The following is an 18,176-nucleotide window of genomic DNA, read 5'->3' on the forward strand; positions in this document are numbered from 1 at the left end:
ATGAACTGAAAGTTGGATTTATTTCAAGTACAGTGTACTCAGCTCACAGGCCCGGCAAGCTTTGCGCAAGTGACTGGAGCTAATAATATTTCAAACACTTCAGTGCAGGTAATATTTCAATTTTTTAAATTCATTTGCTCTGTGGCTTCTGGTTGTGGTAAATTAATATAAGTATCTTTTTATCGCAGAGCAGAGCGTAACTATAGTATATGCATGGATGCATACTGCTTGGCACCAGTGCACCTGTTTGGGCGGTGTACATGTATATGCCGTGCCTCGCCTTGCCGCGCCTCGCCTTGCCGCGCCCTCGATATGCGGCAAGCCTTGACCAGAGTCAGGCGTACAATCTGACAACAGACCCACTTTCATCAATCCTGTTTTATAATTATTTGTTGAAATGTTTTTCGATGAAAGTATTACTGGGTCATTTGCCCATAGGCCTAGATCTAAGTCTTAATAGCTTAGTCGGATCCATTGCAGGCGTTTGCTTGAAACATGATGCAAAGATTTTAAAGAAATGAATCTTTAGAAATCTACATCAATATGTATCGGCTAGCATCCTATTCCTACATGTACAGTAGTGTAAATCATATGTACGTGTGCTGTAATTCTAAATGAATAATTGTGCTTATCGATAATTGATATTTTGATGATGATTGTTTTACCTGATATCTTCTGGTTTAGACAATATTTTTTTCACCTGGCTTTCAGATTTTCCTCAACCCTTCTGAATCTAAATCTGAAAATAATTAATATGGCTCATTACCCTTAGTGGAGTAAAACAAAGCAGACAAATTTAATAGTGATCTCATTATACTCATAAAATTTCAAACATTCATACAGTAGGCTTAACAAATGTACATGTACATGTATCTTCCTTATTATTGGTCCCTTTCAAACTTGCCAATCTGTTTTTTTTCCCTCAATTTTTCTGATTTCATGCAAATGAACTTTAAGCTTGAATTTTGTGTGGTTTTCCCTTCAATGTTTTCAATACCTCTATTACAGTTTACTAAACAAAAGACATTTGCATTCACATATACATGTATGCTAACCATTGAATGGATTTACTGGTTCTGGGGGGTGTTTCACATAAGCTGAACTTATCTCTATTAGTTGGACTTACAATTATGGAAAGCCGTTAGTAACTTTGAAAATATTTTGTAAAAGTTATTTTAAAAGGCAGCAAATGTTGATTCAAATCATTCATATTTTATATGATCAAGGAGATTTCATGTTCATGATGTTGAATTCATTAGTTCAAAATACTTGAACTTTTGCTTTTGAATATATTTCATTCTAAGGCTACAAATGGCTCTCCATAATGTTTAAGTCCAACTTGAAGCTAATCTTAGTCTTTGTGAAACACTCCCCTGGACATCTTCCTAATGACTGCTCCAGGTCTGTTCCTTGCTCTCATGCAAACCAAATAGTTTCCTCTCACTGAGGTCAGAATGCCTGCAGTCCTGACAATCAACCATATTAGTCAGAGTCTCACGTTCCTCAGGGGCAGGAGGATCTACACATTAAAGGGGAGGTCTAACCTCATATGAAGTTGGGTTGCAATAGAAGCAGAAAAATGAAGAAACGGGTCATAATTGCCCTTTAAAAAAAAAAAATTAATTATACACTCACCCTGAATATAATTATTTCCAATATGTATTTCATTATTAATTTAGAATATATGAAAGTTTATGAAATTTTCAGTATATAGCATAATGGAAAGGAGCTCCCAACATACGTCACAGTGTTGCCAATTTGTGTTCCACTTATGTTGACTTAAACAATTCATAACTGTCCTATTTTTATTTGGATATTATGCTCAAACTTTCACTAGATATTTTCTGCTTGCATTATTACCAACTTAATATCAGGGTGGACTTCCCTTTTAAAACTTTTTCACGTATGTTGCAATAAACCGTAAGGTATTTAAATAAAATAGTACTGTAGGCCTACTTCATATTTTGTATCGTATAACACAAAGATGAGTAGTATACGTACACGTGTGGGACCATTTTTCTGTGCAGGAACATTATGACTCGGTATAGTCATGAAGACTAATTTTTTGTATTGGTTCCATTTTGTTCACAGAGCAAAGAAATTAATCCTGACATGAAATTGTAAATGTTTTATGTTTAACATCTCATATGCTGAAATTACTATACTGTACAACAGAAAAAACTGAGAATTGTGAATTGAGATCTTCATGTCTTTCGGCAAAGAATTTTGACTGAAATATCTTTATGTCTTGTCCCCCCCCCCCCTCCAAAAAAAAAAAGAAATACAAAAATAATGGAGTTACATGTATGTATCATATTTTGGGGTCATTTTGAATTCTAGAGAGTCATTTGTGCCTGGTTTTGATAGGAGCAACAAAATAAGTTACCCATTTCCTTTGTAACTTTTACAGTACTCAAGAAATATTTTTGATAGTTGTGGATGCGGAACAAGCACTTGTTTCTCTTGTATTTAGAGTGTTTTACCTGTATACATGTTTGCACAGGGGCCTATATTTATTGTTTAGGTACAATGTACAATGCACAATGTATCATTTATCTGTGTCATTTTTTTTGTTTTACAGTGCCCTTTTGCTAGAAAATACTAGTAGAACTAATTGGCTTTTCCTCAAGCTTTCACAGATTTGCTTCTCTCATTTTTGTCTAACTTTAAGCCACTTGATGCCACAGATGCCACTAGTGTACAATATGACTAAGGATGGGGACATGGAGACATCAAAAAAAATGAAAGCCAACTCTTTCCGACAATAGGCCGGTTCACACATACAATTAGTGCGATTTGGATCGCGATGCAAAGATTTTTTTTTTGGGGGGGGGGACCATAAGATGTCAATTTAGTGCGAATTAGATTGCGATGCTAAAATTTGACTGTTTTTGGTAACCACTCACACGCGGAGAATTCTCACTCGATGGCAAGAACGTCTGAACTGTGCAAGTGTGAATCTTGAAGATGTACGCGCGCTTGAAATCCTGGGATCGAATAAATCAATTTTTGATTCTCAATACCATTCACACACACAGCGCCGGGCAAACTATCATGATTATTCTGAAAAATTGCAAGACTTACTGCAAAAAGGCAGAGAATAGTGAAATTAATCTGTCCACACAGGCAAATTAGATTTTTGGATCGCGATGCAAAAATTGATTTTTAAATCTCACTTTTTTCTGTAGGTGTGATCGCCCCTAGTAGCCTACACTACAGTACATACTTGGGGCACATCAAGGGCTTGTACCCCTACATATCTGCTAGTAAAACATATTTTCAATCTGCATACTGTGTAGGTCCTCCCAAGACACACCCCTTTCATTCTGCAAGGCTTTAGATTTAGGACCAAGGGTTAACAAACTTTGTGTAAAGGTTGTAAATGCACGAAGATTCCTTTTACAGCCTCTAGACATGTACTGTAAATAAAAATAAGATCTTACGCCTCTTTCTCTAGCTTTGTGAGATATGACAATGACACTGTCAATGACGATGATGTGATTGGCTCATATCATGGTTTTGCTACATGCATGCGGCCACATCAGCTTGCTTCTTGAACCCATGGTGCAATATGATTGGCTACCAGTAAATCACTCAGGTAGTGACATCAGAGCTAGTTTTTAATTATAGAAAGTGTTACCTTGCATGTGCAACAGGTCTATTTATTACCGGTATGTCAATATATTGCAAGGATATTTGTTCCTTCATCTATTGTGTTTTCTTTGTGAACACATAGGAGGGGGGATGCAAAAAGCAATGTTTACATTGTTATTTCTGTCTTTTGTACCAAAGAACCATCATTATCTGATTGTTATACTCACTGTATGTTTTCCGATTGGTCAAATAAATAATAATAATAATAATAATAATACTGTCTCATATTATCCTCATACATGTAGGCAAACACCTTGCACAATGCAAAAACTGCAAATACTTGTCAAGTAAATGTACATGTATACATGTACCGGTAAATGTTTGCCAGATCAACACCTTTGTTCCTGGATATTTGCCAAGACTACATGTTTATTTATTTCAATTTAATAAGATTTATTCATTTGGAAGGTCTTCTACGATTTGTTTTGGAGGGTGTCTCCGTGTGTTTGCATTTGAAAGTTAATATTGAGGTTAGAGATTGGGTTTGCTCCCGCCCCTTTGAGTGGCAGACCAAAGTCCGATAACATAGAGATAATTTACTTCCTATCTTTACTGCTGTCATTCATTGTTTTATACAATCAGTCTTTATTTACTTAGTCGGGAGATCAACGGTTCTTAAATCCTGAAGATTGATAGCATTACAAAATCTCTTGCCCTGTCTGGCTTCAGCGGTAATCAGTTTCACATAAAGCTCAAAGCTTACAGGAACATCCAGCCAGCGCTCTACAAGGTCCGTCCAACCTAGCTCAGTCGTGCACCTTTAATTTCAGTGTGACATTGGAAGCTTACCGGTCGCATTAGAATTCAGGAAACCATTGTTATTTGAGGGATACTGAGGAGATTCGAGCTCATTTTCATCCAAAATGGTTGAGAAGACTGAAGAAAATGGTTTGGGTATAGACAATCCAGCTCTTACTGAAGATCAAAAAGACATCAGGTAAAGTTCTTTATAAACTGTATAATCAATAACAATTCACCTTTTCTTGGTGGTGGTGGTGGTGGGGGGGGGGGGGGAGGGGGTTAAGTTTAAATCTTCTTAGTTCATTTCCGATAAAATTCTAGGAGTTGATGTGTCATTTTCTCTGGTTTTTGTTTAATGCGATAGTTCTGCTATTTCATTGAACAATAAGCGCACAATATTTCCAATCTGTTAAGTTGTTCCAACCCTATATTCATGTTTCCGTCTTTATGGGTATTGCATACGGTACCCATACGTCTGGATGAAAAGAATTATGTGCGTTGCATATATTCAGTGCCATTCTGATGAAGAGTTGAAAATTGATCTGAATTAATTAATTGCAATTGTATACATATGATAATAACAATCACAACTATTGATAATACATGTACATTTCATGAGATTTAATATTTGAAAATGATTAGAACACTTTTGAATGATTCAAATGAATCACAACTACTCATAAGACAAGGCCACTGGAATTAAACTGGCTGAAACTGGCTGAAACTGGCTGAAACTGGCTGAAACTGGCTGAAACTTGATGATTTTGAAGCTCAAATTAATTATGTAGCTTAATACACTAGTTACAGAAAGAGCAAGTACATGTAGTACTTGATAAAACTTTATTCAAATTTAAATGTTGAAGTTATTTAAAAGTAAGAACAAGAACAAGGATATGGCTGAATGAATTCAAGGTCTCATATTGTTCATGTACAGTTCAGGTAAATTAATCAACCCAGTTCTAGGCAGTTGCTGAAAAGGCTTTTGACGAGTACCATAGACGTAGACGTAGGCAGAATAGTTATTTGCTAGATCAATTCAGTCAGTCATTAAAATTTGTAGTCTCTAACAAAGGGTGCCCAACTTACAGTATAAAAGTTTTGGGGGTACCCTCGCTTTTCATAAGGACCGCTATTCAACTTCCTAAACGTGAAGGACCGCTATTCATAAAACGACAAGGTGGTCACTATGCATAAAGGCATATGGACTGTTATTCAAATTTTGAAAAGCAGTCCTTCTCAATAGTGGTCCTTATGAATACCGTTCCTTACTGTATGAACAGTGGTCCTTATGAATAGCAGATTAGCTACCGTATGTATGAATAGCATTCCTTATGAATAGCGAGCGGACCCCAAAGTTTGCATATATATATTTTCTAACTACATGTACAGATAGATTTGTATTTAGATACAGATGTAGATACAGGTAGTGCAAATTGCTGACTCACTATGACAAGGCAGTTTTACATCGTACTTCGTTCCTCCTTGAAGATTTAAGAAATGAATTCATCAGGTTCTCTAATGCTGCCTACGAACACAACAGTGATTAAAGGTCTGCAGTGTGTTTTTATCTGATCAATCCTTCACACCAGACGCACCTTCCTAATAGATTGCATTGAGATCACCATGCTCATCGAATTTATGACAGTATTCCTGAATTCCAGCAAATAATTGTAGACATCGATCCTGGGGAGTTTGCAGTGAGTTATTTGATTGACATTCAGAAGTGCATGGCCAAGTGGCTATCAAGTGTGGCGAATATATGAATGGATTTGCAATATGTCTTTGACTTACGTGTATGCTGAATGGAACTGTTGGGACTTCTAAATTGTAACCATACTAGAGTAGACCAGTTGCTAGTTAGAAATGAATAAATGCTGTTTGTCTCAGATTATTAAGATAACTGGTCGTAGTAATCAGTTTTACTTCTTAATTGCCTTGTGACCTACACTGTACATGTATAAGAGTATACCGGTAGACAATTGGTTCAAACACACCAGCATCCCAGTCAGGGTTAGCACGCAACACTTTTAAATCTGCGTTTTAAATTGCCCATTTAAGAATTTAAAAAAAAAATGATTTAAAATGCCTCAATAGACATGTGTGATATATCAATTTCATATGCATTTGCTTTCAGTTGGTAATCATTTTCTTGCTGCTAAAATTGCTTGGTTTTGTATTTATTTTGGCATGTACAGTGTATAATATGAATCCACTGTTGCTTATTTAAATAAAGGCCAGTCTCGTGAAATATATCTCCACCATGTCTCTCTCCTCTTGGGTCTTCTGGAAGGTTATCTGAGGATTCTAGCGATCAACAGTACATGCATGATACTGATGGTCTATGAAGACAGATAAAGCCCCCAAGACCGATATATATTGGTCTCAGCAGCCTCTTCACAAATTTCCTCTAGAGGGTTTTCACGAAACCAATTTTGTCAATCTTGTGGAATGCGGGTCTGTAGGGATGTACCCATTAAAAAATAGTTAAGTCTTCAAAGTGTAGCCAAAGCTAGTGTAGCCAAGCTTGATAACATTGCCTTTTTACAAGGAAAAGGTATACATGATATTCATATCTAATCGTAAATGTGGAATAATTTCCCAGAGAGAGAGAGAGAGAGAGGTGTAGAGAGAGATTCCCAGAGAGAGAGAAGGGAGTGAATCTTTTAGAAATTGAAAGTAAAGTTTCAACCACAGGAAATGAAGCAAAGCGAGTGAGTCTTATGGCCTATTCAGACTTGAAGACATTTATACAAAACTATCATCTAAAATTGTAAAGTAGGACTCTTTTGTAAAATGAAGGAAGCATAGAGAAACTACTTTTGAAGAGATCAGTAGACCCGACAGCAGGCCATTCATTGTTCTTTCGCGATAAGCCCCTCCCAATTACGCGGTTTTTATATGATACTACATTCAGACTAGACGGGGACACCGATTGTTCATTGAGTTTTCATTCAATGCGCAAACACAAGTTTTCATTATACAATGTTGCTTTATCTGATGTTCAGACTTTAAAAATGGTAATGACCTATCGTATAGTGCTATTCAATTCTGGTATGAATGGTTTGTAGCTACATGTATACAGTGAATTCTGGTAGTGTGAATGTGGAGTGAGTATAAGAGGTTCATGTTATGAGAAGATTTCAGTTTGGTTTCACGTTTATTTTTAGGCTTGAGTATATTCACAATGATCTGAAAGTAATTAATACCCATTATAAGTGGTTACACTTGATGTGAAGATGTCAGTTAGGTTTGGTAAGTGTAGCTTTGTTTTGTTTTGTAGGTTTTAGTATTATTCACAATGATCTGACACTCACTGAGTACTAAGTACTCATTGATCCTGTTGCTGAGTGGCTTAGGCAATGAGAAATTGAGAAGTACATTTAAACAAAATATAACAAAATAGAAGAAAATTTAGGTTTGAATCAGTAATTTTTTTCCCATGATTATGAGGCAACCTACATTGAACAAGAAATCAAGATTACTTTTGACGAGGTACATTTATTTCTTTTCTTTTTCGTTATCATGCAGTCCCAAGGAGATTGAAAGCACAATGCCATCCAAGGCAAGTTTCTCACCCCTCAAAGCGCCGCCTGCTACGGCAGGTTATCCTGGGGCAACCAGGGAGAAGTGGGGTAACAAGGCTCAGTTCATCCTAGCCTGTGTAGGATATGCTGTCGGTCTAGGGAATGTCTGGAGATTTCCTTACCTCTGTTATAAGAGTGGTGGCGGTGAGTACACATAATATGGATCATTTTAAATGTTTGATGATAAAGAAGTATCATTGATGCCGCAGAGATGCGCTATGATGTCAAATGTTTAACATCATCTAGTGGTACAGTGTCCTAGATGATAAATCACAGTTTGTACTCTTTGGTAATATCTACTTTATTTTAGAAACTGATAATGGAAGACAAAAATGCTTTGTCATCTTCTAATTTTGTTAAGTCATTCCAAGATGTGCCAAGTCTTACCTGTTGGTATCATGTAAATATCATGTGTTGGCCTCCTGATCGCAATCTAAATATTCTTCAAGGAACTTTGAACTTTTATTACGTGTAAATGTACATATTGGTTCACACATGGCATTATCAAACGGTTCCTAAGATGAGATTCTAGTTTTTATGCTTTTGAAGATGGTCAAATAAAAGCTTTTGCGCCTCAATTTTTGAACACGCCACAAGGTCATCATGTACATTATACACACAAGTTTTTGGCTCTATCTTTCCTTGTTCTTCTACAGTACATGTACAAATGTATATTACAACCCCGCATTTTCACCCCTCCCTCTCTCCCCTCCCTCCCTCCCCTCCCTATCTCTCTTTCCTCTTCCCCCTTTCTCCCCTCTTCCCCCTCTCTCTCTCTCTCTCTCTCTCCCTCCCCCCTCCCTCCCTCCCTCTCCCTCCCTCCCCTCCCTCCCTCCCTCTCCCTCCCTCCCTCCCTCCCTCTCTCTCCCTCTCTCTCACCTCTCTCACCTCTCTCATCCCCTTTCTCTCATAACAAAAAAAATATCCATTATTATTTTCCCCATCTGTCTCTGAATATAGGTGCGTTCCTGATCCCCTACTTCCTCACCTTGTTCCTGACCGGTCTACCTCTTCTCCTTCTTGAGTTTGGTCTTGGTCAATACATCCGATATGGACCGGTAGAAGCCTTCAAGAAGATCACCCCTCTCTTCAAAGGTGAGAATCATACCCTTTTTATACTCACTGCCGAAGAGAATTGAGTCTGATACAGTGAAACCTGTCTATAAAGACCACCCAAGGGAGACAAGAAAAGTTGTCTTTATAAGCAGGTGGTCTTTATATACAGGTTCCTGTAGTACATGTTTCAATGAGAAACTATTTTCAAGGGAAGCAACAAATGTGGTATTTGTAGACAGGTGGTCACTAAAGCAGGTTTGACTGTATTACCCTGTCGAGTGCATCAGTATTATCTTCATTATGGGTTATAGTCCGGCAGCCATCTCGATATACCTTGTTTTAGGGTCTATAGTTTTTTTTTCTTCGGATTATAGTTCCTTAGACCATCAATTTGAAAAATTCGATTGCTGACACTCTGTCAGCATTGAGCAATTTGAGATATGTGACGTCATACAAAATGGCCGCCAAAATCCCCTTTTTAACCAAAATTAATGATATAAAAAGTTTTAACAGCATTTTACTACATTAAATGGCAGTCAAATATCTTGATTTTTTTCTAGAATCATCACTAAATAAAAATTGCAATGCTGTATGATCACAAATGATATGCAAATTTGCATTATTCGGAATGGCGCCCTCTATAGACACTTTAACTTGCATAGGTCAAAATGATGGCCAAATACCAATTTCTAACATGAGATTATCATATGTCATGAATCAGATGCACTGAATACAGTGAGTAAAGATTGTGCTGCACATTTATTTTTATTTTGTAATTTGATACTCGAACAAAACACGGTTGAATTTTATGCTCTCTGTCCCATAGATATGAGGTAGCATATGGTGATAAATGCCCATTTTCAGTGACAGCGTTAAGAAACTAGATTTGTATTCTAAGGTACTAGATTCTTTTAAATTAACCTAAAATTACGAACTACCACTACGATACAGGACTATATCCGTTTATAAGTTTGCTTCAAAATCTTGAAATTTGTTTAAAAGCTCTCTAAAGTGTTGGGAACCCTAAAATATTCCATGTGGAAGAGGGTGTCATTTAACACTTAATTCTGCAAAGTAAGGTCGTGACTGTAATGCGTGCTTCCACACGCATGTTTGCAAATGAGTTCTCTTAACATTTTCTACAAACGCTTCAGTAGTTTGAGGTAGTGAGGCAAGGTTTGGGGGTATTTGGAGCTCCTAGTCTTCGGACCCTTGATAGCCACACGTTGATACGAGCCTCTGACATTCAGTTGGTTGTTGACTGTCCATAACATGAAGCAAAGCATTGAGTAGGTTGAGTGATGACATATGACCATGCTGCATCAATATTGCCAACTCAGTCCTAAGGGAGTCGAATCTTCTGCTTCATCACTTTCAGCATTGTACCCTATCCAATGCCAAAGTATGCCCCAAGAGTGTCGCATCCCGTCAACGCATGTCCTGCCAACATCGATGGAATGATATCTCCTAACTTGTCTACATTGGCAGGAACATCAATAACAGTTTGATTTGTGAAGGGGCGTCTCCATGGTAATTGGCGTTTTATAAGTCCGTCATGTAGATAATGATGCAAAAGTAGTACGTAGACGTCTGTGTCATCCACTAGGACCCTATTAACATACATCTTCTCATTAGCATCAATTCCAATCGCTTGCTGTTCTTTGATGTTGCCTGCTTCATCATAACTATGTTGTGGACAGACCTTTCATTGGCATGACATCACTGCCTGGAATCACTTCAACAAGAACCTCATCTTGACGGTAAAGGCCTGCTTGTGCTTTTGCCTATTTCTGAGCACCCAATCATCCTGCAGACTCGCGCATATAATTATGATGTCGATCAAATGTAGTTTGTTGTCATGAAAAGATAGTGAAGTTAGCAACACTAGAGACACGTTTCAACAACTTCTCTCCCTAGCTTTATTGATCTTTCCAAAGCTTTTGACTGCGTACAACATAAACGCCTATGGAAGATTATGAGCTAGATGGGCTTTCCAGCACATATATCAACTCATCCAGTCGCTCTACCAATACCAAGAAGCAACAGTAAGAGCAGAGAATGGCGACACCGAAAGGTTCACTATTGGTCAATTTGTCCGTCAAGGCTGCAACCTATCACCATAATTTTTCAACATCTATGCTGAATTCATCATGAGAAAGGCATTTTATGGTCAAGTTTCTGTTGGTGGACGAACGATCACCAACCTAAGATACGCCAACAATACAACACTCTCTGGCGTATTAATGGGGAAGGGTATGGGGGGGGGGGGGGGTTGGGGACAGTTGCACCCCCAAACAAAATTCAAACTGTTTTTTTTATATATTCGATACCAGTCATTTACAAATGTTGCTGAAATGACATGATTTTCCTGGGTTTTTTCTCACTTTTTAGTAAATCCACAGTCAAGCAAAAAATATGCTTATTTAAAAGCCTACATGTCAGGGTCCGCAGAACAGCGGGGCTCAGGGGACTCGAGCCCCCCTCACTTTTTGTATAAAGTATGTTAAAGAGAACTAGACAGAAAGAAAGAAAGTGACCCGAGGTGAAATGAGGTATCAAAATATGTTCATCTTACAGTTAATAAATGCCTGAAACCCTTGAGCTTCCGGGGGCTGTGCCCCTTGAACACCACGCCAATTTGCGCTCCTCTCTTCCTGATCGTAAATACTTCAACCCCCCCCCCCACCCCGCTTTAAAAAAAAAGTTCCGCGGGGCCTGCATGTAACATGTATGAGTGGTGGTGATGCAGATTGTTTTTCTGCCCCTCTAAGTGTTTTTGCTCAGTATGCCACTGACAACACTTATAACAAGAACATCAGAAGAACTACTAGAACTCCTTAAAAAAGAGTGAAGGATGCAAGTGAATAATTTGGACCCTACCTCAATGTGAAAAAGACCAAGATCATGATTGGTGGAAATTAACTACATGCAACAGAGCATGGTGGTTGATGGAGAAGAAGTTGATCAAGTGGACAAGTTTATATAATGTTCTTGGGTCAATGATTGTCAAGGAGGGTGGAAGCTCGGCAATCTGCCTTTGAAATGTGGTGTTGGAGGAAGCTACTTGGGATATCATGAAGAGATTACAACACCAATGTACACAATTAATGTCCATCATCGGAGATCAACCGCCACTTGCTACCAGGATTGACAAGTACAAGCTACAATAGTATGGTCACGTTAGCAGAAGATCAGGAGACAACCTTGACAAATTATCATTCAAGGTACCTTTGAAGAAACACGTAACAAAGGAAGACTCAAGCTCAGATGGACTGACGACCTTAGGGAAATCACAAGCCACCCTCTAAATACTAAAGACACTCTACCGGATTGCAGGAGACAGATGCCGATCAAAAGGTCTCATCAAACGGGTCACAAGGGTGAGCCATGATCTATATGACAACGACGACGACGACGAACAGTAAGAGGTAGTTTCTTGGAGGGCAGCAGTGACGCGGGACTCAGTTGGAAGACTCTCGACCCGTTATGACCTCTAAATACTCTCGGATCTGTCAAACACCAAGCAAACATCATCAGATTTTCATCCACAGCAGCTATAGAGCACAACCATCAATGACTGTACAAGGTTGTTCCAGTGTCTCATGCCTGGCTGACATCTCAACTTTTGTCAAATTCTATAAGTCCGTCTTTGACATGGGAGTGCTCGTTTCCAGAATCATCAAAAAGTGCTGTTGGGACTGGTGAAAGCTCTTATGACAAAATGTCCTTGACATTGACCTCTCTTGAACTTGTCTGCAGTCCTATTACTCTGGAGTAGATCAACTTTTCATAGACTTTCGTACCCCAACATTGACTTCTTCATGGCTGCCACGGTTTGAACATTCTTGGAAATTGTGACATAGAATCCACCAGGTAATTTCTTTCGAAAATCATGCATCTGTCTAGTATAGATTTCAACTGCTTTATCCACATTCACTGACGTTGGAGCAATGCTGGTCTAATTAAAGCCTATTAATTGAATAATAATATGTGCCGTAAAACCACTTCTCACTGATTTGTTGAAAAATAAATTCTTTCATAGCCATTTTTTTCTTGACATATGTAGGGTAGGTGTAGGGAATTGGAGACCACCAAGCTTGAACCCATCACTGTCTGTCCGTGTTGGATCCAATATTGATATAGCAACATATGTGGCCTTCAACAACACTACTGCATATATCCAATTCATTTCGAAGACTACAGTGCGTTCTCTCTACGAGAAAATTGGCAAAATTGACCAAGATAAGCAATTTTGATCGTAAAATTTTGCTCTGATATAAAAACACAATTTTCACTGAATGTTGTGGTGTATGCAGATATTTAGGGGTGGCCCTTAAAAAAAATAGTTTTAAAAGGAAGTTTATGAAATGTGCCAACCATCACAGAAAGTTTATGGCCACTGTGTGTTGTGCATGGGTGTTGCAATTCACATTATGAATGGTGTCTGATCAGAAATGTGTGTAGGTAATGGGGGACACCAGGTCCAAGATGGGGGCCTTCTTCTCCCCAGTTGTTCATTTCATGTTGAAAGGCACTATCATGAAACATATTTGGTTGTACGTGTCACAATTCTAATTTGAATGCATTTAATTTTAAGAAGTTGTTTCTATGCTGTGAGTTTGATAAATGTAAAAGTCATATTGCCAGAACATTATTCTGAAAGTATTTTAACATATTTGAGAGCACCTTTATTACGGTAAACAAAAAACTACAGAAATATTTTGGGCCCCATTGTTTTAAAATCGTTTCAAAATTACAGTAAGTTCATTGGCGGCATGTATATCATTCAAAAAGTGTTTGAACTAACTATAACAATCCCATTTTCATTCAAATTGTATTTAAAATGTCTTGATTTGTAACTGTCCCTTATTACCTACACATGTAGGTAATGAGAGACCTTTGGTGATGACGTCATTAATCATTGTTATCTTATTAATCAGTTACATCATCACCACAATTTCGTTACCAAATAAAGAGAAAAAATACTAAAGAGAATACAAAAATGTCTGTATGTGTAACATTGTTCATGTTTATGTAAATTATGCAAATGTGCTTAAGGGTCTTCCATTCCCCACACCTACCCTATCTAAATTTGTACCAAACACGATGAAAGATTAATGCAGCACAACTGCAATTGTTTCCCCAAAAAAGCATTTAATATGATTTCAACGTGACATAGATTTAAGAAATTGGCATTTGGCTGGCACACATATTTTATTCAAATTAATATGTTTATAGAGGGCGCTATTTCAAAATATGCAAATAAGCTGGTCATCTCTGGCCATGCAACACCACGAAACATATTTTTAGTGATGGTCCTAGAGAGATACAGACATTTGGCTGCCAAAAATTGAAGAAAAAATCCTTATTATATATTTATTATTCATTTTTAAAGGAAAATCATGTACTTTGGCGGCCATTTTGTATGACGTCATATAGCTTAAATTGCTCAAGGCTGACAGAGTGTCAGCAATCGGATTCTTGAAATAGAAGGTCTAAGCAATCAAAATCCATTGAAAAAAAAACTATAGACCATAAAACAAGGTTAGGCCAATAATCTGGATTTGGCTGCCGGACTATTATCAAACCATGAATAGTAATATTTTTCATCAGTCATGATACCTTGATTTGCTGTAAAGTTTGTCGATCTTTCTGAGATTGGGGTACCTGGTATGTAAACAGATGCCATGTGATACATACATTCTATACCTGGCCAATATCTTTGTTACTTGTTCTTTGATTTCATGATCATTCATTTCCTCTTATCTTTCAAAGTGGCTGACAAGCAGACAGATGTTAAAGATTATTATTCTAAAGATGACCATCATCACACTGTATTCACACTGTTCTTAATCCTTTCTCCATTATTGTACCTGGCCTTCAGAGCCTTCCAGCAAGACTAGACTGTTAGGCTGACGAATCATTGTAACCTTTCTTTGAGGCAGGCCATGCATACATGTATACACACAGCCATACACATCAAATTCAATATTGATATTTGAATTGACTTTAAAAAAAGTGTTATTGTCACACTCAGTTGGATCTGCAAAAACGCAGGATTTTATTTTGATACCCTTGCAGATATGAATTCTCCATTAAAGTCTAAGCTACTCTATCTTAAGGAAAATGAGTAGAAAAGAACCAAAAGAAGAGAGATTCTTTTGTTATAATCACACAGTAGTTCCCCAAGTAATTCAAAAACTTTGAATGATACAGTTGAATAGTTGATCGCTTCAATGATTATTTCCACAATCTCTTTTTTTTTATACTCCACAATCCTTTGAACTTTGTGCATTCCTTGGCATAGTGCCAGGTTAATACCATGAAGACGATTGAGCGACAAGCAGTTTTACCTTTAACTTCATATTCTGTACATGATGTTAGCTCCACTGTACAGTTGGTAGCAAATGTGCAAAGTTAGTTATAAACATTTTGATTTAAAGTGGGAGAGAAACATTCATAGAACACATTCTTTTCAAAACTTAATGTGATGTGAAAAAAATACACGAGGCTCAGGGTGAAATAGCCCCCGAAATGCCCAAAAGAGCCCCCGAAAATCAGAAAAGAGCCCCCATAAATTTGCATAGAGTTCAATGCAAAATAATTTTAAGAATATCATTTTCAGGCAGGCAAGCTTGAAGAGTAGCCCCCCCAAAAATAAACATTAATTTTTTCCCTGAAAATTTCTACAGTATCTTATTTAACATGCTTACCAGAGTATGAACAGAATTTGGTATTAAATGGTTTCATGCATGATTGGATGAATGGATGAATGGATGAGTATTGCACAGGTGCTTTTTTTAAAAATTTGATTTGATTTATTGGTTTCTGCATCTATTGTTGGATGTCACTACATATAATTTGCTTTTTGATTCTCCAAATACTGTCTCTCTCATTTATTTACCTACAAAGCTTTGCTAAGTCTTGTTTATTTGTTGTTGTCTTTTTTTTTGGGGGGGGGAGGGGGCATATTGAGCATAAAGATAGTTAATTGGTTTATGCCTGCTTCCCCCATCACATGCATTTCTGCTTCTGAGAAAGTGACTGAGATGATAGAATTTCTTTTGACCTCTGCCACACCTCAGAGCTATTAACCTACTGACTGCTCTATTCTCTCACTTCCTCTACGTTTTTATATATCCTGTTAGCAACAGGCCTGATAAAAACCCGATTTAAATCAGTTTCCTGATTTTTTTTATTTTTCCTGATTTTTTCCCGATTTTTTTTTTTCTTCCCGATTTAATTTCTTTTCTTTTTTTTTTCTTTTTTTTTAACCAATTTTTTTCCCCCCTATTTTATCCTGATTTTCCCGATTTCCCTCTTATTTTCTCTATTCTCCCCTATTTTGCCCTATTTTTTTCCCAATTTTGTCCCAATTTTCTTACTTGAAAGGGGAGAATGTTGTTAGATGCCATTTTCCCCCGCGAATCGTCTTCTTTTTTTTACTCAAGGGGGGCGTGGTTGAGGGGAAAACAAAAAAAATCTATTTTTTTTTAGTGCTCACTATCACCCCTGTAGCAATGGGTTAAGATGGAAGCAGCTGTATCTATTTCAGTGCATTCATGTTCATTGAGTGACCTTTTTTCATCAGCTCGAGATTGCCAAATATCCTGCTATTTGAACAATCCTGATAGAAATTATCCAGTTTATTTGCATCTTCACCCTTCATCAGCCCGCAGTTGCAAGTAGCGGGATAGTTGGACGAGATAATCATTGTAAGATATCTTGGACTAGTTTGCAAAATATCCCGCTTTTTGTCCGGTGCCTCTTCACTTGCGAACACTGAGCAAAATATCTCGAGCTAATTTCTTGAGCTTGAGTTTCAATTTTCGAGGTCAAGTCTCGAGCTGATGGAGATGCGATTTGTAACTTCTGGATCATTTCCCAAATTAGATTTAGCGGGCTATTTGGCAATCTCGAGCTGATGAAGACAGGCCTATTGAGTAGCCAGTTGATCTTTTCTTCACATGCATTCTGTGTAGAAAAGGTCACTCTTTGTAGGTCATCGTTACTGCCAGGTGGAAACGCACCTGTCATGGTTGATATGCTGGTTCCTCCATTAAAGCACGTTCACACCATTACTAGAACACTCATTAGTGGAGAGGGGAGGGCATGTTTTAAAAATCATCAGGGGTTGTCCCTCCTGCCCCTGTGAAGCCATCTCGAGCCGTATCCACATTGACCAGTGACTATCATCACTCCTATCTTTGTAGCTGATAGACCATCCCAGTGTGGTAGTCGTATCTTATACTTGCAGCTTACTTTGTTGGTAATCAATAGAATTCCCAAGAGAAGAGCTCTTTCACAGTGTCAGTGAATGACAATAGCCCCACTGGAATATTTTAGTTCAATTCCTTTGTAGGGGGCGTTGGTATTGAATTCTGTTCTTTCTTTCTAAACTGAATGCCTATATATATCCATTGTGAATTGTTGCCTTACAAGAAAAGCCTTCTTCTCATGGTTAGTTTGTTCGCCTGCAGACGAGCTGTCAGTTAAAGGGAAATCCTACCCAAATAGACAATCACTCTAGAAGAAAGCAGACGAATCAGAGGAGGAAACTGATGAAAGTTTCAATTAAATCTGCTTGAATATAAGAAAGTTATGAATTCTTGAAAGTTATAATCGCTGTACGTATGGGCACTTCAAATTAGTTGAAGAGGTAATGTCAATGTGATGTAGTGGCGGACTACTTCCCCATCTGTTCCAACATATAAAATGACTAAAATTTTCAAAATATATCAGCAGGGTATATTCTTTTTAGAGGACACACAGGTCTATTATATGTTTTGAGTTTTGAGAACTTATGAAAAAAACATTCTGTTTGTTATTTTTCTGCTTTCATACAAATAAACTTAAGGCATAGTAGCTCAGTCGGTAGACCAGTGGTCTCGTAATCCGGTGACCCGGGTTCGAAACCAAGTGGATGCGCTAGTGCCCTTTGGTAAGGCATTAATCCTCATTACCAGGTCCATCAAAAAGGACCTAAAGCCGTCAGTCCTCTGGTTGCTTTATACTAACAAGCATTTATGCTTTCTTAGCCATCAGGTAAAATAACCACCACTATCCAACTTATTACAAGGGTTGGATAATTGTCCTTTAATACGGTAATGAATAATGCCAGGGTTTGTCTAGGCTACAAGC

At 37.7% G+C, this 18,176-nt stretch overlaps 1 protein-coding gene across 1 annotated transcript in view; it reads left to right on the top strand.

Annotated features, from left to right (window-relative positions):
- The window catches only part of LOC578449 (sodium-dependent alanine transporter 3), a gene marked incomplete at its 3' end in the record, with an annotated part of 39,126 nt that continues 20,950 nt past the window's right edge, over window positions 1-18,176 (top strand). The window contains 3 exon segments of the mRNA NM_001146194.1: window positions 1-108; window positions 7,924-8,123; window positions 8,940-9,074. Of these exon segments, the coding sequence (NP_001139666.1) occupies window positions 7,946-8,123; window positions 8,940-9,074 (313 nt within the window). The 5' untranslated portion in view covers window positions 1-108; window positions 7,924-7,945.

This window comes from Strongylocentrotus purpuratus, unplaced genomic scaffold (genome assembly GCF_000002235.5).
Source record: "Strongylocentrotus purpuratus isolate Spur 01 unplaced genomic scaffold, Spur_5.0 spur5_scaffold_2, whole genome shotgun sequence".
Taxonomy (NCBI): domain Eukaryota; kingdom Metazoa; phylum Echinodermata; class Echinoidea; order Camarodonta; family Strongylocentrotidae; genus Strongylocentrotus; species Strongylocentrotus purpuratus.